This window comes from Phyllobates terribilis, unplaced genomic scaffold (assembly GCF_046119375.1).
Source record: "Phyllobates terribilis strain yellow unplaced genomic scaffold, ASM4611937v1 Scaffold_8__6_contigs__length_399053987, whole genome shotgun sequence".
Lineage (NCBI taxonomy): Eukaryota > Metazoa > Chordata > Amphibia > Anura > Dendrobatidae > Phyllobates > Phyllobates terribilis.
In genome coordinates, this window is record NW_027362768.1 from 102,124,702 (window position 1) to 102,145,302 (window position 20,601).

General features: G+C 40.5%; 2 protein-coding genes across 3 annotated transcripts in view; one reads left to right on the forward strand and one right to left on the reverse strand.

The window, feature by feature from the left end:
• KYAT3 (kynurenine aminotransferase 3) overlaps window positions 1-15,516 on the reverse strand; it is a 34,952-nt gene extending 19,436 nt beyond the window's left edge. Inside the window, exons 1-3 of one of the 2 annotated variants that reach the window (XM_073642587.1) lie at window positions 15,429-15,513; window positions 12,179-12,276; window positions 2,607-2,665 (exon numbers count right to left, since the gene is read on the reverse strand). In XM_073642587.1, the coding sequence (XP_073498688.1) occupies window positions 2,607-2,665; window positions 12,179-12,274 (155 nt within the window). In that variant the 5' untranslated portion in view covers window positions 12,275-12,276; window positions 15,429-15,513. Of the gene's footprint in view, window positions 1-2,606; window positions 2,666-12,178; window positions 12,277-15,428 lie in introns of both variants that reach the window. The other variant, XM_073642588.1, reaches the window with a different exon arrangement.
• A 139-nt stretch (window positions 15,517-15,655) lies between these two features.
• Window positions 15,656-20,601, forward strand: part of LRRC8B (leucine rich repeat containing 8 VRAC subunit B) — a 40,184-nt gene continuing 35,238 nt past the window's right edge. The window contains exon 1 of the mRNA XM_073643170.1: window positions 15,656-15,756. The gene's annotated coding sequence lies outside the window, so the exon portion shown is untranslated. The remainder of the gene's footprint in view (window positions 15,757-20,601) is intronic.

Sequence of the window (20,601 nt, forward strand, 5' to 3'; positions counted from 1 at the left end):
AGGTTGGGCTTCCTAAGAGATAGTCATTGTGAAATCGCAGGTTCAAATCCCCTAGGGAAACCAAAAATATTATTTGATCGTTATACAAATATTTTTAAATATATTTATATATATATATTAAAAAAAAAATAAAAAAAAACACAATCTTGGATCACCCCCTTTTTACACCCATCCAAAAATAAAAATCATGAAAAAAAGTTTTTTTTAAAAAAAAACAAACAGTTGGTGTCGCTGTGCCCGTAAAAGTCTAATCTATAAAAATCGAAAAATTAATTAACCCATACAGTAAAAGGCGTAAAAGGGGAAAAAAAAGTATACTTCAAAATTGCCATTATTTTTCATTCTTCCCAGAAGAAAAGCAATAAAACACATTCAACACATCATATGTCCCCAAAAATGGTGCCAATAAAAACAAAAGCTTAGGAAGAAAATTGTAAGTTAAAACTTGAAAAAAGCTAAATCTCTCAGAAAATGGCAAAATCAATAATAATAATAATAAAAAAATAATGACCTGGCAAGGTACATAATCTACTACACCCACTTTATTAATTATGAAAAGTTTTACTTTAAAATGGCAGTACAAAAGTAGAATTATTGTTCTTGGCCACCAGATGGCAGTATTGAATTAGAAAACAGACAATGTAGATTTGGCTTAAACAATCCTGTAAAAATGATTTTTTTTTCTCTGTGTCCAATGCTTTTTTTTTTTTAAAGAAATTGACTATTGCAAACGCTTTAATTTTGCATTTATATGTGCAGTATCCTTGCATAAAGGTTGTGAAACCTAAGATCACTGAGGTTCACATCTTTATTAGAAACCTCTGCTACAGATGAAGTCTGGAAAAAATAGCATTGCATTTATCACTAACTTTTAAGTCTGAATAATGGGATGTATACATAATAACTCAGAGACAAGTTTTGGCATTACATAAGACGATTCACAGAGTTGTGCACCTTTTCTTACTTAAAAGAGCATATGTTTGGCTAAAAATCATTTTTGTAACAAATTTTGTACCTTTTGCCTTCTAAAACCTCTGTGTTGTACTTTGTATTGCTAGCTGCAGAATGAGCTAACTGAAATCCATCAGTGAGTTCATTCTGTTAGTCCAATGGGAGAGTTTGGAACTTCTTTGACTTTTTTTAAAGCTCTTTTTAGCTGATTTATGACCACAGGACACAACAAAGCTGAATGTGCGGGGAAACAAAGAGCTTGTAATATTCAAATGATGGAAAATATTTAATGAATCCAAATTGAAAAAAATATTTATAGTCCCAAATATATATGGAAAAAAATGAAAGAAAAAAAAAAAAACATTTAATGAACTTGACCATTTTAATGGCTTTTATGACAAGTCTGGGGGCTGAAACCCGCCAGATCTTAGAGAGCAGATGCCAAATTGGACAGTCAATGGAAACCTGGCTTTACGTGACAGTTTGAAAGAAACACCAAGGCCCCGATTCATCATTTGCAACTTACTGAAGTGTCCTTTCTTTTTATGACTTGTGAAATTCATAATCATTTTTTTGCGCCAAATTCATCAAAATGGTGCAGGGGGGTTCATAAATTTAGCGCAAGAGCAAAAATGTACTTTATTTTTGGATTTGAACAGGTTTGGGGACTTTTTAAGCTTCAAAAGTAACAAAAAAACTCCACCAAAAACTTTACTGGAGTGATATGTGCCAAAAAATTGCGACGTTTTTTAAAAGCTGCATTTTATGAATTTGTCTTAAACATCTAGATAAGCAAAGTTATCGGGGAAAAAAAATAAAAATGTGCAAATACTAAAGCCACTAAAAAGGAGCAAATTACTCCAAAAAAACTGAAGACACAGAAATGATGAATCAGGGCTTCAATAAAAAAAAAAAATAATAATAAAAATACATTTGGCCACAACTCCATTGGTGGTCAGCACCAGCGCACTCGATGGTGTCCCAGCAGCCAGACTTTAGCTTTAAGGGGTTATCCAGGACTATCATATTTTTACTGTGGGCTTAAGAACTAACAGGTAGGTAGTTGCTAACTAGCTGCCTGTTCTGCCCAACGCAGATCTCTGCAGGCACAGACCGGTCACTAACCACTCCTGCAGCCGTCGCTGACGTCACGTTATTAGAGCACCTGATGACGGGGCGTGACTGACGACGTCATACTCCCCCCACTGCCTAACTGCGGGGAGGCAGCCGTCAATCAGCATGATATCAGAGAGCAGCCCGGAAGAAAAAGAGCAGCCCGGAAGAAAAAGAGCAGCCCGGAAGAAAAAGAGCAGCCCGGAAGAAAAAGAGCAGCCCGGAAGAAAAAGAGCAGCCCGGAAGAAAAAGAGCAGCCCGGAAGAAAAAGAGCAGCCCGGAAGAAAAAGAGCAGCCCGGAAGAAAAAGAGCAGCCCGGTTGACGTGGAGCAGCTGAATCGCTGGAAGGAGCGGTTAATGACCGCTCTGAGACGATGCCGGATATAACAAGCAGATATTAGGAACTCCTTGCCCGTAAGTTTTTGGCTCATAGTAAAAAAATAATATAGTCCTGGATAAGGATAACCCCTTTAATTGTACTATCCTCTATAGCTAGAAATAACGTGGCTCTAGCTAGACCTAATGAATGGCGGTATACTTACCAGACATTGCCATCAATCCCCTCAATACGTTTTGCATTTTTGTGTCTTGAAGACATTATCTGAAAAGAAAAAGAATGGTCATCAACATATATAAGATTTGCATAAATGTTTAGAAATTAAAGCTCTGACATCAGGAGCCTATACTTATAGCCAATATTTGGGGAGCACGGACTCGGGGTTGGTGCCTTAGATCCATCAATAAAACCCCCGCTTTATGGGCATTTAGAATAATATACAATCTGATACTGCAATGAATCATTTATTACTGCTTTTTTTCCCTCTCCTCAATTTAGAAATACAGGTTTTTGCATCCTACAAGTAATTTAGGTTTATCAATGTAACGGCTGACAGAAAGCTGGGCAGTCTGGAAGAAATAAAAGTAATCTTGAGATTAGGTTTGGAAGACTGAACCTTGAAAACAAGCAGGGAAAAGGATCTAGATGATGTAAAACCCACAAAAAGTAACACTGAAACACGGATTTGTTAATGAGATACAACAATTTCAGAAGGAGAAAAATACAAGAAGATCACATTCATTGGAAAAGATAGGTATGGTTAAAAAAGCCAAAATGAATGGAGGGAAGGGGCGTCCACAGCAAGACAGACGGACACAATCACCAAACCTAAGAGCACAACATTTAGCAACCAGATGATCTAAGACCGGACGTTCATCAAGGAGTCTATGGAGTTATGATACATTGCAGTGCACCTACCCACCTACTTGTTTTCCACCTACAGTACAGACCAAAAGTTTGGACACACCTCATTTAAAGATTTTTCTGTATTTTCATGACTATGAAAATTGTACATTCACACTGAAGGCATCAAAACTATGAATTAACACATGTGGAATTATATACTTAACAAAAAAGTGTGAAACAACTGAAAATATGTCTTATATTCTAGGTTCTTCAAAGTAGCCACCTTTTGCTTTGATGATTGCTTTGCACACTCTTGGCATTCTCTTGATGAGTTTCAAGAGGTAGTCACCGGAAATGGTTTTCACTTCACAGGTGTGCCCAGTCAGGTTTAATAAGTGAGATTTCTTGCCTTATAAATGGGGTTGGGACCATCAGTTGTGTTGTGCAGAAGTCAGGTGGATACACAGCTGATAGTCCTACTGAATAGACTGTTAGAATTTGTATTATGGCAAGAAAAAAGCAGCTAAGTAAAGAAAAACGAGTGGCCATCATTACTTTAAGAAATGAAGGTCAGTCAGTCCGAAAAATTGGGCAAACTTTGAAAGTGTCTCCAAGTGCAGTTGCAAAAACCATCAAGTGCTACAAAGAAACTGGCTCACATGAGGAAAGCCCCAGGAAAGCAAGACCAAGAGTCACCTCTGCTTCTGAGGATAAGTTTATCCGAGTCACCAAACTCAGAAATCGCAGGTTAACAGCAGCTCAGATTAGAGACCAGGTCAATGCCACACCGAGTTCTAGCAGCAGACTCATCTCTACAACAACTGTTAAGAGGAGACTTTGTGCAGCAGGCCTTCATGGTAAAATAGCTGCTAGGAAAGCACTGCTAAGGACAGGCAACAAGCAGAAGAGACTTGTTTGGGCTAAAGAACACAAGGAATGGACATTAGACCAGTGGAAATCTGTGCTTTGGTCTGAGTCCAAATTTGAGATCTTTGGTTCCAACCACCGTGTCTTTGTGCGACACAGAAAAGGTGAATGGATGGACTCTATATGCCTGGTTCCCACAGTGAAGCATGGAGGAGGAGGTGTGATGGTGTGGGGGTGCTTTGCTGGTGACACTGTTGGGGATTTATTCAAAATTGAAGGCATACTGAACCAGCATGGCTACCACAGCATCTTGCAGCGGCATGCCATTCCATCCGGTTTGCGTTTAGTTGGACCATCATTTATTTTTCAACAGGACAATGACCCCAAACACATCTCCAGGCTGTGTAAGGGCTATTTGACCAAGAAGGAGAGTGATGGGGTGCTACGCCAGATGACCTGGCCTCCAGTCACCAGACCTGAACCCAATCGAGATGGTTTGGGGTGAGCTGGACCGCAGAGTGAAGGCAAAAGGGTCAACAAGTGCAAAGCATCTCTGGGAACTCCTTCAAGATTGTTGGAAGACCATTTCCGGTGACTACCTCTTGAAGCTCATCAAGAGAATACCAAGAGTGTGCAAAGCAGTCATCAAAGCAAAAGGTGGCTACTTTGAAGAACCTAGAATATAAGACATATTTTCAGTTGTTTCACACTTTTTTGTTAAGTATATAATTCCACATGTGTTAATTCATAGTTTTGATGCCTTCAGTGTGAATGTACAATTTTCATAGTCATGAAAATACAGAAAAATCTTTAAATGAGAAGATGTGTCCAAACTTTTCGTCTGTACTGTATCTACGCCCTTTTCTGGCTCAATAAAACCAGAGCTGTCAATCAAAGAAGAAGGGAGGTGGAAGATAGAGGGAAAACAAGCAGGTGGGAATGTGACCTGAAAGGTTTGGCCACACAAAGGGTGCACTGAGCGCCTGTACTTGCTTTGAACAGTCATTCTGTGATGACAGAGTCTCTTTTATTTGATTTGGTAGGAAGGTGGCTTCCTAAGACATTGTACGTTAATGCATTCTTTAGTATAGCCCTCACTACTACTATTGAAAAGGATCTATGGAGATTGCTTAGCCTTATGCTTAACTAGATGCACTTGTGAAGGTGAATAAATAAAGGGATTTTCCAGTCTCAAAAAGGCTAATCAGTAGGATATGCCATCACTTTAGGATCAGCGAGGGCCCCTACCAATTCTGAGAACCAAGGAGACGCAATGTCGTGGTGCGCTGTGCTGACGCATCAACAGGGAACGGGCTGCTAACAGGGAAACTTTATGGGGACTAATCTTTCAAAGTACCGATAGTTTGCACGCTACTAAGTAAAAGGGCTTTTTATGAGAGTGGCAAATCAATTGTTCTATGGTCTATCAGCACGCTAAGGCCGGATAAAATATACTACCATGGGTGTTTACCTGTTTGTTACGTAGAATAACTGTCTGATTATTCTAATCAGACTTGCATCAGTTTTTCTTGGACGTGGAGAGAAAAAAAAAAGTTTCTCTACGGTCTCCATTATGTCAGTCTGTGAAAATCAGACTGTGTGCACATCCCCATAGAATATCATATGTACAAGTGCTATTCATGAAATCCACGGCTACCATTTGCAAGAGAAAAATCGGAGCGTTTACGCCGATCACTGTGTTTAAATGGGCCAATCACTGGTGACGAATGATCCTAGGATTGCTGGTTTAATAAATGGATATGAATAGCGGTACCAGAGCGCCAATAACAGGGCAAAAATATTAAAAGGACTGATTTATTAATATACACACAACGCGTTTCGGTGGACACAGCCACCTTCATCAGGTGTGACAAGCAGCAAACAATTGATCCTTATATACATTTGACTAGGTATACAATTACTTAAAAGGGGCGGGGCCAGATACAGAGTAATACCTCTATATTAACCCCTTGAGTTCATATATGCTCAATAGAGTAAAAAGGATTGTTATAAAATAATGCCTAATGAAGCATATAGGGTTCTTATAAAAAGGATTCGCTGTAAAAAAACAACAACTTGTGAATCCTATAATCTTAATACTTCATAGGATATATTGTCATCTACCACCCTATATTTTAGATTATATAAAAAAATAATAATAATTTTTACATACAACATAAAACAATGCATAAATATAAAGTATAAAATTACAATCAGTTTCTATCATTATAATTAGGAAAAGTAGACGAAGAAAGGAAAGAGAAAAAAAAAAAAAGGAAAAAAAAAAAGAGAAAAAAAAAAAAAAAAGAGAGAAAAAAGAAAAAAAAAAAAAAAAAAAATTCCAAAAAAAAAAAAAAAAACCCCCCCCAAAAAAAAAAAAAAAAAAAAAAAAATAATAATAAAAAAAAAAAAAAAAAAAAAATTTTTCTTTAAATTTTTTCTCCCTTCTCTCTCTCTCCTCCCTCCTCCCCTCCCTCTCTCCTTTCCCCTCTTCCCTCCTTCTCTCTCTCCTCCCCCCTCCTCCTCCATATAAAAGATATATATAATAAATTTGCTAAAATATGAAAACAATTATTTAAAAAGTTGTCTTCTCTATATTAAGGTTCAAACCTTCAGGAGACAAGGTTCCCATTTTGAAAATCCAATAATTTTCACGTGTAATGAGACGATTTAGTCTATCAGGGTGTGTATCAACTATATGATCAATGATAGTTAGTTTTAGGTTATTAGGATTTTTTTGATGTTCTTTTAAGAAATGATTAGAAACACTATGTAGGGGAAAGCCGTTTCTAATATTTTGGCGATGTTTATTTAATCTGGAGTGCATTTCCTGGATAGTGCGGCCAATGTATTGCAGGCCGCAGGTGCACTGGAGCAGATAGATCACATATGAGGACTGACATGTAAGTCTAAAGCGAATGGGATATATCTCTCCAGTGACCGCAGAGACGAATGTTTTGGCTCCGTTATCAATGGATTGACAGCATAAGCATTTAGGGACATTACATTTATAACATCCATTATTGCTAATAGGAACTGAATGGTTCGGTCTTCTACCAATTGTTGTATTGCTAGGGGCTATATAGTTTCCTAGATTTTTACTCCTCCGATATATGACATGAGGAAATTCCGGTAAATGACCAGTTAATATTGGATCATTACTTAAAATGAACCAGTATTTTTTTAATAAACTGGATAACACTTGCGTAGGTTTACCATAAGTAGTAATCAGATTTAAACTGAAATCGTTGTTTGGCTCTTGGCTGGTATTCTTGGATTTGTTGATACACAGGTTCTGTGATAGGGATCTAGTTTTGGAGAAAGCATCCTCTAATAATTTCCGGGGGTATCCCTTAGCTCTAAAACGTTTTTGTAAAACCTTAGATTCCAGAAAAAAATCCGAATCATGTGTACAATTTTTTCTGACACGCCAATATTGACCGTATGGAATATTTCTAATCCAGCTGGGTAGATGGCCACTGTCAAATTCAAGATAGCTATTTACATCCACTTCCTTAAAGTGGGTAGATGTGGATATTTTACCCGAATTGTCTATATTTATCTGAAGGTCAAGATATTGAATATTACTCTCAGATATGGTAGAGGTAAAGGAAAGACCCCAGTCGTTAGAGTTTAATTCATCAATAAATTTGGCAGCCTCCACAGTATTTCCCCTCCATATAATAAACAGATCGTCTATAAAGCGGCGGTACATAACGATGGATTTATCGGCGCCGAGGGATTGCGCGATGTGGATAGACTCGAATGCCCCCATATATAGATTTGCATAACTGGGGGCAAACCTCGTCCCCATCGCGCAGCCCCTCAGCTGCCGATACATCACCCCCTCAAAAGAAAATACATTGTTCTCAAGAATGAAAGTTATACCCCTCAATAAAAAGTTTTTTTGAGGATCTTGTAAGTTAGGGTCCTCATCTAGGAATTTTTTAATTGCCTGTAAACCCAATACATGTGTGATATTGGAATAAAGAGAGCTTATATCGAGTGTAATAAGAAGACAGCCTGGAAGAGGGGGTAATTCTCTCAATAGTCTAATTAAATGTGTGGAATCCTTTAAATGAGAATCTAGGGATAAAACGTACTTCTGTAAAAAAAGATCAATATAGTGGGATAAGTTGGATGTGATAGAATTAATACCAGAAATAATAGGACGTCCAGGGGGATTAAATTTATCTTTATGAATTTTGGGTAAAAAATAAAAATAAGGGACTTTGAATTTTTTAATGTCTAAAAAGGATTTTTCTTTTTTATTGAGGAAGCCAGCTGTAGAGGCCCCGGCTACAAGTCCTTTGTACTCCAAAAAAATGGTTACAGATGGGTCTGCTTCTAATTTCACGTAGTAGTTTGAGTCGTCTAAGATTCTGAGGCCCTCCTTGATGTACCAGCCTCTGTTCATTATCACAGTCCCCCCTCCCTTATCTGCTCTCTTTATAATTATTTCTTTATTATCCTGAAGGGTTTTTAATGCACATTTCTCCTGGTAGCTCAAGTTATTCATTTTTTTAGAAATTGGGGGGAATGTCCTAAGGTCCCTCAAAATTAATTGTTGGAAAGTTTCAAGGTGTGAACCTTTGTGATGTAATGGATAAAAATTATTTTTCCCTTTCACATTTACATGAGTGAAAGGGTCCAGTAATGGGGGGCCTGGTATATTAGATTCTTGAATGGAGGGGGATACTGTTGAGCATGAACTAATAGGATGTGATTTTCTCTTATCTTCCAATAGAAAATGTCTTTTTAGTGTCAATTTCCTTATAAATTCATTTAAATCACAGAACAAAGTGAAATTATTAAATGGGACAGCTGGACAGAAAGATAATCCTCGACCTAACAAGGATCGTTCAGCTTCAGATAGCACATAGCTAGAAATATTAAAAATGCCCCCACAACCGATAGGGGTTTCTATCTGCAGGGAATTTGTATTCTGGTTCATTGGCAAGATTTCATTTTCTTTATATTTGGATTGTGTCTCAATTTCGGCATTTGGACTATTTTTGTTATTGAGGCCTCGGGTTTTTCCACTCCCTCTACATCCCCTAAATTTCTTTTTCGTTTTGGACAACGTCCGGGGACCACGTGAAAAAAATGTGTAATTTTCGTTTTATTAGTTTGAGATGCAACTGCATTCTGTGTTTGAGAATTTATCAAGATACTATTCTCATTCAAAATCGGAGATAATTCCAAGGATGTCATTCTGTTTATAGGGGGTTTTATGTGGTTTATACCATTTGTTTTATCAGAAGGTCTCCCTTGATTAAAAATATTCAGTGTATCCGCTATCGGGATCTGACCAGATGACTCCCCAGCAATAGGAATCTGTATTGCACTAGAAAGCTCTGAGATATTAGATCCACTATGGGATATCTCCTGTGTGTTAATATGTAATGTGAAGTTCAGTTCATCAATATCTGCTACTTGTGTGGAAATAGTAGACGGATTAGCAATAAATTCTACATCTGCTGCTTGTGTGGATAAAATAGGTGGATCAGTAATCAGTATGGAGGGAGGAGTAATTTCCATACACATTCCCTCTATTATAAGGTCATTATTTTTTTCCAAATTAGAATTAAATGCAGTATTTTTCTTGTAATTATTGTTAATGGATAACTTCTTTTTATGAGTCTCATATATTGCTTGTTGTTTTTTATTCATAAAAAACTGTTTTTGAAAACTATTCACTTGTTTTGTATGGTTATCAGGATCATTGCTTAGAATAGGGGATGATGGATTATCCCTAGTTGTTCTCTGCATAGAGATGATGGGAACAGGTGAAATTTGAAGTGGTGATTGGATTTTTTCTTTTTTAGAGTCTTTTATATCTCTTTCATATTTTTTGGCTTTTTTATTTATTAAATCATTTTCAAACTTAGCCAGTCTTAGTTTTACCTCATTATCTGTGGCAAAATATTCCGCAGATGAAGAAAAGAACTCCAAACCCCCTTTAATTTTAGCTATTGTTTCTAAAGCATGCATAGCCAGAGTATTCCTTTTATCAATCAACAATCTGATCAGTGTTGTTGAGCAATCAGAAATACACCTGTCCCATCTTTCAGTAAAAACAATATCCTGAGGAAAGGATGAGTTGAGATTCATTCTCAATCCCTTGGGTATTATGTTATCCTTAATGTAATGTTCTAAAAACATCGTGTCTACGTGATTAGTTATTTCTATTTTGCTATTATTTTCTAAGTTCAAAAACAGTCCACGTAACCTTTTTTGATCTGTATCATTCAGCATAGTTGGATTAGTATATATGCATCTGTCGCCATCTTTAGAGTCTTTACTAAGGGCTGTAATGATCAGAGATAATCTAAATTTCTCTCTATTGGTCACATAAAAGTCCATAATGATCCAGCAATTTAGATTTTAAAGTCTTAAACACAGTTCTTATCTGTTGACGATTCTGCAAGATTTTTCCAAGCTGCGCTGCCCTAACCCCTCAGGAACGCTGCCGGGGGTGTTGGTGAAGCTGGGCGTCCATCTCGGCGTTACATGCAACTAACCTGACCACGTGATCCACCACCGAGAGATCAGGATCTGTGAACGCCGCTGGAAATAGATGACAGCCACCAACAGAGCGGAGCTTGTGGAGCTTTACACTGGGGTTGTGCAGAGGTGCACAACTTCATAAGGTTAGTAGCCATCCTCACACCCCTCTAACAATTGCAATACTGAGTCACCCATTGCGCCTTGTTCTCTCCTCTCTTTACATAGGATTGCTGGTTTGACCTTTTATCAGCCATGTAAGTGTCATGGGTGTGTCAGGTGGGAAACAGTTGTCCTGGATCCAGCTGTAGAAGGTCATCGCGCTTGGCTCTGCAGGCACTTTCTTGATCTTCTCATCTCTGTAGTGTAATGATATCCTACTCCCTCTTGGACCTAGCAGTGACCTCCACCTTCTGCTGCTAATTAACACATCCTTGCTGGATGTTTAAATACCTTCAGTCTCTCCAGAGAGTCCCCAGTGATAGTTCTATGTTCCACTGTCCAGGCTTGAAATACTAGTAGTCGGCTAGTGTCTTCTTGAAGTTCCCTTGAAGGATAGTTGGTGTGATCTCTCTGTTGTCTTCTCAAGCTAAGTGTTTCCCTTGTCTGTTTACCTGTTTGTCTTTAGTTGCAGTGGGGGCTGACTAGTGCCCACCCTGTCCCCCTCCCTACCTAGGGCCTATCTCTAGGGGCAGTCAGGGATTAGGTTTCCTGCTCGGCGATAGGTGCGGAACCTATTTAGGGACATTACAGCAGTCAGGGTGACTGCCAGATCTGCCTAGGGGTCTCCACTTCCCCTTTCCCTAGTGTTTGGGCTTCCTCCTCCTCTTACCACCGTTGTACACTTGATCCTTCCCTCACCTTGCCTGACAGTAAGGGGTCTTTCAAGTCATTATTGTCTGTAGCACATCTTACCCCTGGAAACAGACAACGTGCTGCATAAAATGTACAAGTCGTACTGGGACCGAACTATCAGATTAGTACTTGTCCGTCCGACCGATACAGTTTGCATCCATTATCATGAAAGTTTAAATTAGAGACTAAACTGGGGACTAAACTCAGATTAGAATTCTTGGAAACATGAAAACAATGTGATTTTCTAATCAGCAGCCCTGAATCCAATAGGACATACAGGGTTACTATTATAATATGCAGCGTTCTCCGCACATGTTCTCTCGGTTTCCTGATTCTCCTCCAGCATTTTCCTAAATCGACACCGGCTGACGATGTTCCAGTTGGTTAGGACAGATTATTGAGCGGACCTCCGGTCCGTTCGCATTTGTGAGTATTTAGAGTAAAATAAACAACAAATAGTAAATTCCACTTACTTCCGGTCAATGTCAGCATGGAGTAAATGTTATTATTATTAGATCAGAGTAATGGAAAAATTATACTCAAAAACAACAACAAAAATATCCCCCAGCAAGAGAAACAAATGGGATATTTCTGAGGATACAAAAGTGGTTCCAAAAATAACCCCCCTATTATAATGCGGCACCATCATAGCCAAAACCAATTCTGCAAAGAGGCCATAGGAACGGTAGAAGCAATACATACTCCTGTAGTGGAAAAGCGGAGGAACTGAGAGGAAAGAACTGTCTTCAGCAATTGAGAGTGATTCCCAAGGCGGCAGACAGGCCGAAAAGCAATCATGCCTATAGAACAGGTCAACAAAAGAGGTACAGAATTAGGGAAACAGCCAAGCAATTAGGATTTCTAACAATTATATTCATGCAACTAAATTATATAAAATTCTGCCTTTATTATATTTGCACTGCTCAAAAGTATTCTGTTTTTATTTTTTTTTTTTAAATCCGCCATACGGTTCCGGAGATATGGGCCTTTTTATTGGTCTTATAAGGAGGCGTGGCTCACAGGATCCTCAGGGGCGGGTCTTTAGGCTGGTCTGCATAATTACCCTTTGAGCCACACCCTCTGATAAAGACCATACAAATTAGCACTAAATAAAAAGGAACCAGATGGCGGATTTAAAAAAAAAAAAACAGAATGTAAAAACAGAACATACAGGTAGCGTATGGATGACAATATGGATGAAAAACTGACTCATTTTTATACATCTGTGTGAACTTAGCCTTAGACAACTGAGCATTCAGTCCAAGACTCTCTGACTGCCCCATACACAAGTTTTTAAATGGGAAAAGTGGGGTTAGCTGCTGTAAGGCCCCTCCGGCAGCTGCTTATCTTGGGAGTTGGGGGGGGGGGGGCAGCTTTGAAGTTCAGCAAGTCTGGTCCTGGTCTCCCCAACATCCTCTGTTAGAGGAGAGTCTAGAGCTCCACATACACAGAGACGGTTGGCCAGTCCTGTCGAAACGCGGCGTTGCGTTATTGTATATTGCCTTGAGGTGGTCACGGTACATCACAACACATGATGACACTGCCAGCTGATTAATCGGCCTGACCGTGGCACTGGGGGCAGGATGCGCCACAGGTGGTCAACGTTTGGGGAAATTTCTTTTTTACATGTAAAATGTTTGGGGCTAAAAATCATTTTTGCAATTAGGTTTCGTTAGACATTTTGCACCGTTTCTCTGCACATTCAACCTTTGAGGAGATCTTTAGTCATAAATCAGCTGAGAGGAGAGACAAAGACAAGACAAAAGTGCTACAAACTCTCCATCAGATCATCATAGCGGGCTGACTGACAGCTTCTCAGTTAACTCATTCTGCAGCCAGCAATAGACAGTGGCTATAGAAGGAAAATGGTGCAAAAAAAGTTTAAAAATAGATTTTTCAGCCAGAAATACATGCAAAAAAATGGTTCCCAAAAGGTGGAGAAGGAGAAAGGAGAGTCACTACTCAAAACTTCCTGGGTCTCCAAAGCTGATTTCTTAAGTTTTGAAGACCACTAGAGATACACAACCTATATCTGCTTCCTCAGTAATGGAGGAGATATGTAGGTATTCAGCGTCAGCCAATACTTCTACTGTTCCCGTCACAAGCCTGAAGCACAAATGACCCCCGCGACGCGCGCTACATCGGCATGCACACATGACTGAGTGTCGAATGTAGAATGAAGCTGCGAGAGAGGCACCTGACAAATATATACCCTGTTCACACCTTATACCAGGGCAATACTGCAGTTCAGGGACACATTTCTTTGGGAAAAGTTATAGAAAAATTTTTACTTTGAAAAATTGGCCAAAAAGATGCATATTAATTCTGGATCACGTTTACAATGAGACCTTCCCATTTTTCCTCCTAGAAATTTATGAGAAAACTGACAACTGGGTGGAAAATGCTCCTTGAAAAAAGGGGCGTGTCCTTACACACTTTAATATTGGCGGCACTGATTGAATACTGTCACAAAGTAGGTCCCCAAACAACTGTCAATTTACTCCCATTCCGGCACGGGCATTTTTCGTTTTTCTTTTTTCCCTCCTTTTCTTCCAAGAGCCACAACTTTTTATTTTTTTATCTTGCTGTCAACATATCCGTAGGGGAACTTATTTTTTTGCAACACAGGGTTAGGAGGATTGTAAAACAATATTCACTTTACTATGTAATATATTGAAATAATAGGAAAAAAATCATGTGGGGGGGTGAATCAGCGAAAAAAAAACCCTGCAATTCTGCTATGTTTGTTTGTCTTTTCTCTTTTACGGCTTTTATTGTGCTGTAAAAATGAGCACAATTACAGCCATAGCAAACTTGTATAGATTTGTATTATTTTAGTAGTTACAAAAATTAAGAACTTTGTGCAAAAAAAAATTGTATTGCTGTATATAGTAAAAATCATGGTCTCCTTTGAAGCTCGGCGATAGGCTGGGTATAAAGGGAGCTTTGTAATGACCAGCACAGGGGTCTTTAACAGACCCCCTGCTGTCATAGCAACCCATCGGCGACCAACGATCACGTCACAGGTGCCTCTTTCAAAAAGACAGACACTACTAAAAAGAGAACAAAGTGACTCCTTCTGCGTCAATAATGTCAATGGCCCCTGCAGCGGATACACCTGATACTCTTCAGGCTTCAGACGCAGGCACTCCTGTGATGTGATCCCGGCCTGAAATGCGTCGGATTCATAGGTATGCGCCTCTTAATGAATTTGACTCCTCTTTCAAAACCTGTGAGCCACAGCCAAACATTTGACTCCAGACATGGGGCAGACGTGCATTTATGATGTATTTTATGCCACTTTTGGGGCCGTAATTTAAGAGAACTTTTAAGAAGCAATTGGCAACTCCAAAAAGTTGTAAAAGGTGCAAACGCTGTTACGCTTTAAGCAGGTTTACGCCAGAATCCTGCCAAAACCTGATGAATCAGGGCGGCCATAGTCCACGGCTGGCACTGCAAAATCTGTTTACCCAACGCGTTTCACAATAAAACCTATAAGGATGCAATCGTGCAGCCGGGCTCGGATTCATGGCCCCCGTGGTTCTGTCAGCAGGAATCTAAGGTCAGGCCGATAGGCCCCTTCTGTTTCCAGGCTGAGCAGGTATTTTGGGGTGAAAAATAGGAAACACTACATGGACCAGGCTCCACACAACCGTACCCGCAGAGTGACGTACCCATCGCTCCGTCAGGGTCTCTTTAAAATAAATATTTACTTTCTAGTCTGTTATTGTGACCGATCCCCATTTCTTAAAGGGGTGTTCCAGTCTATATGAATGAGAGCTGTGGAGGATCCCCCCATACACCCTGGTAACAAGCCCACCGAGACATACATACATATAGAAAGTCACTGCAGTGCTGCCTTCATTACTCATCAGCTACAGGCAGAGTGCATATGACACAGCCGCTGCAGCACTTCTTGCCACACGCTACAAGGCTGCATAGCTCTACTTACTGGTTGCGTCCTTCTGTCCCTGGGTACTTCACAGCATGAGAGGGAAAAGAGGGCGGACTGCAGTGACAGCGCCGCTGATAGGAGGAAACTGTGAGTGACGGCTGCAGCAGCCAATAGCAGAGCTCCGCTGTGACAACCGCCTCTTTTGACTCGCTTTCTTTTCTCACAAGGTGGATGCAGGCTGAGTGACAGACAGAGGAGCCAATAGAATGATGCAGTGGGATCAGAGCGCGTTTCTATTGGCTGCTGTGTGTAGCGATAGTGAGGGAGTAGGAAGCAGCTTGTGACAGAGGCCACAGACAGATGGGATGGATGTCAGCTGTGCCATGTAAGTGAAAGCTACTAGGTGTGTCTGTCGGGCGTTACTATGCTGACACAGCTGCCTCCGTTCTGTGCCTCCCGGCTACCGATTCGGGACGGCGCAGTATATACACGGGTGATAAGACATCCGGCGGCGCAGTGCCTTGTGTATATGACTGTAATCAGGCTCCTTTCTAACATGGCCCGGGAGGATATAACCGTAATATGTGGTCAGTCTCCTATATAACCGTGTAGAGATACATGGAGCCATTACAGCCAATCAATTTACAGCTTTCATTTTTCTAGCATAGGTTGGAAAATGTAAGAAGTGATCTGATTGGATGTTATGGGGCAACTGTATTTTTTTTAACTGTCAAGAGGAAGCCTAAAGGTTACCCATAGCAACCAATGACCGAGCAGCTTTCATTGTAAGAAATGAAAGCTGCAATCTGGTTGGTTGCTACTGGGTACAAGGACAGGGCTGCTGTACAGTGTTTCATGAGTTCTCCCCCCAACGTGGAACAAAATGTATGCAACTTTATCAAACACAGAGAGCTGTACGGGCCGGATACGTTGTCAATCTGGAGTCTGGCCTCTGCACCAAGGGCATCAATATCAGCTTGTTGCAGAGGTCAGACTCCTGGCACTGCCTCTGATCAGCTGATTTAGAGAAATTGTTCTGCCTCATGGTTTTGATGACCTGTCCGTAGCACAGGTCATCAGCATCAGACACTCAATCAGTGCCTGGCACCTCCACCGATCAGCTGTTCTCAGCCCCTACTGGATGTGAGACCGGGTACCGGCCATAACCAAGAAACAGCTCGGATCCAATTCCCTTGGGCATGAGCCAAGTGTCAGATTTTGGCAGCGGCCAGTACAGTGTGAATGGAGCTGTGCTGTACTGGCTGAGAACAGCTGATCAGTGCACCGTTGTCACAGACCTAATCTTCATATACCTAATAGGTCATCAGTAGGAATAAGCGGACCCGTGGAAGTTTGGGTTCTGGTACCTGACCCCAACTTTTTTCCCAAAGTTTGGTTTTGGTACCAGAACTGTACCCGAACTTGAACCAGAATCTGAACCCCATTGAAGATATGGGGGACCAGAACTTTGGATCTGTTAAAAAAAAAAAAATTCTCTCTACTTCCCCCTGGAACTCTGAACTTTGCAACGCACTTCCGGGAGAAGTCAGTGTTTGGTGTTTAGCGGTGGACATTAACTCTTCCGTATAAAACCCAAACTTTTAAGTTCGGGTTCGCTCATCTCTAACCATCAGTATCATAAGGCTGTACAATCCATTTTAGACTTTATGCTCTCAACATCTTTTAGACGCTGTTGTACCTGTTGGGCTTTTGAAACAGAAGACGCTTCTGGAGGACGCTGGCTGTGTTATTCTTGAAGGGTCTTCTCCGTCATCTTTGCAGTAGTCTTACTACCAGCGTTTTTTTTTTTGTTTTTTTTTTAATAAACTGTATACATAAACTACCGTAATTAGGCGCCTGAAGAAGGGCGAAGTCACTGCTTTTATCCATTACATGGCTTTCGAAGCCTGAAGAAAAATGTTAATTCTTTTTTGGCATTTTTAAGAGCTTTTTTAGGCAGTTTCCTCCTGAAAATGGCAACATATACACAGCCTTGTGCATGGAGTGTTGCTTGAATCGTACTGCAATGTTCACACATGCAAGTGATCTGATTTTGAAGTCTTATCCTAAATATCCAAAAGTCCCAGAAAACCTCTTTAAAGGGATCCTGACTGCTGATCCACAAGCAGCAGGCATTAGGCACTGGCTGTATGATCTCAGCCACATATGTTTGACTTTGAAACGCTGCAGGGCTTCAGAGAAATACAAAATTTAAAAGCCACTGGGGACTAATCTGTACAGCAGACTAGTCGAAAAGGCAGCCCCCTACCCCCAGTGTTTCAGAGTCAAACATAAATCATGCAGCCAGTGCCTGATACATGCTGCCTGTGATTTGGGCATGAATCAGCTGTCAGGTTCCCTTTAAAAGTCCTATTCTCCAGTACTTAAAGGGAATCTGTCAGTAAGTGCTATCTCTCTCCCAGAGCACTTAATGCCTCATTTGCATATGAGTTAAAACACTAATTACTTGGGAAGACCTGCACTCCCATATATGTGATTGGGGAGGGAGAATTGATCTTACTGACAGATTCCCTATAAAGTGTACTTACACTTTGGTTGCTAAACTGTATAATTATTTATTTTTAGAGCACCATTGATTCAATGGAGCTGTACATGAGAAGGGGTTACATACAAAATACAATATAAATTATAGGGGGAGGGCAGAGTCCACAGGATAATGGGGAAGGAGACAGTAGGTTGGGGGGTTGCGGCAGCTTCGTGGTGGTGAGGTGGCAGCGGGGTCATTGCAGGATGTAAAGTTCTGAGTGTGGCGGATAATCGGACGTGTTGGGGCACAGAATTTTAAAGGATGGGGAGTACTCGGGAGAAGTTTGAGGCGATTGGGTGAGGACCGTATAAGTGCAGAAGGACGGGAGATCACGTGTTGGGAGATATCTGGAGATGTATGGAGGAGACAGATTATGGACTGCTTTGTAGATATAATGCCAAGAGAGTATCGTCCATGCAATATATGAATCTCCCCTCAAAATCAGCCTTTTAATAAGGGTCTTGAGAAGGGGACCTGTAGTGATCAGCCAATCATATAGGAGAGGTTATGGGAGGATGATGGTTACCATTATCAACTAAACGTACAGAACGTCTCTGCCATGTCCACCTATAAGCCTAAGATGATGGGAGAGGTGTATATTACATTGCCTCCTATATAAGAATCACTCTTACTGTGCCCTCACCGTGCGCCCCTCAAACCGCGCCAATCAAATGTGCCCATTATACTGTGCCTGCTCCATGGTGCCTAACATCATTTTGAAGCATTAAGGTTTCCATGTCTTGGAGATTCAAGGCAAACAGCTCGCATATCTCAGCTTCCTTTCCTGTAGGAAATGTGTCTAGTTTTGCACAGAATGTAATGGCTTCTTACAGCTTTTATTATCTTCAGCACCAGCTGAGACCTTCTGGACCGTTCTTGCCTCTCGTGTGGGGCACAAACTACTTATCTTTGGTTGATTTCTTTGATTTGCTGTTTGTCAGTAGAGGAGGGTGCAATGTCGGGGTGCAGTCCTGGTCAGAAGTTAGAACAGCCGGGAATACCCCATGGCACATATGTTTACCACAATCGCTTGCACTGGTAGAAATGCATGCTTGTAGATTTATCTTTGGGTTTAACCACTTCTGCTTTCACGTTTTGCAACTCCTTTCGGATCAGTACGTCTCTGCCTTGAGCAATTGGATACTAAGGCCAGTAAAAGTAATTTAAGCCTTGTGCATGTAAGTCTATATGTAGCACATGCTCTAATTTACTGGCCACATGAAAACCCAAGTCGCATGTGCTAAATAAGTTATGGATTTACAAGTCTATACAGTGGTTTTATTATAAAGAGCAGTTAAATATAGCAACGAGATTCAGAATTACCCTGAATGTACTGGGAAAAGCATCAGGAGCTTGCAACTACAACATCCACCAGAAGCAGTCCTTTAAAATGCATCTGTCATTATTAAGTAGAAAGGCATTTACAATGTGGCACCCATGGAGTAAACTGATACTCACTTGAAGCACCTGATATAGACGGGGGTAAAGCTAAAAGCTCTTGGGCGCTGGTGCAAGTTCAACTTGGGGGGAGGGAGCCACTCATGCCCCATCATCTACGACAAAACCAAAACTTCCATTCTTTTGATCTGAAGCTGCGACACCATTAGTGATCTGTGTACCCCGTTAACTTATAATGGGGTTCATCTGGGTTCCAATTTGAAAAGCTATATGTCAGCTCAGAAGGGACCGCCAACAGGGCTCCAAACCTCAACATGAACTGCGGCATTTCTTTTCCTGTTGTTTTTTTTTAACTGATCTCTTCTTTCGTAGGGGTGGGGAGGCACAGTGGAGGAACTACTTATTACTATGGCGCACTTAGTTTAAGGAACACTTTTCTAGGTTACTGTTACTGTTAGATATCAGGGCGGTGGAGTCGGTATAAAATGGACCAACTCCGACTTCTAAAATATATAATAAATTGGGTACAGTAGTACAATGCAGTTTGTGGGGAATATTTTTTCATAAGAATTTCGGAAAGTTATGAAATGTCCTATTCCTGATCTAAGGGTCTAGACTTTTAGCTGAGATGAATTTGTGCTACAGTAAATATACCACTTAAACATGAGCCATGTATGAGGGAGTCGGAGATGTGGAGTCTGTGTCATGGAATTTGAGGAGTCGGAGTTGGAGTCGGTGGTTTAGCTTACCGACTCCATAGTCCTGATAGATATGATTGCAAATCTATAAGAAGTCTCATAATTAACCAAGAGCTTGCATTCTGGCAAGTTACCTTTACATAACCCCTATGCAGCTGACCCCCCTACTTTGGAAACAGGTAATTAAGGAAAATCCTAATGGCTAGCAGATGTGAGGCCAATCCTAGCTTGAATGCGGAGAAGGGCAGATTTACAACCGGTAGGGATAAGAGCCCCAGCTAAAAAGAAAATGTAAAATCCTTTATCTACCTTATATGAAGTGAGGCTTTATGAACTGTTTCGATATCATAGATAGGAAAGTCATATTTTTGGAAACATGATGAAATGGCAAACACAAAGCATGGTTTCGCGTTGCCGGGCGATGGCCGGGGTCCGCCATATGGATATCTGCCATATAGATGACAATATCTATGCCATATCTCCGATCAAAGAGCAGATAAAATCGTGATGGGAAAGAGGACAGCAATATCTCCTGCCAGGGATCTTCAGGGATGAATATATCGGAAAAGTTAGGAATCTCATAATT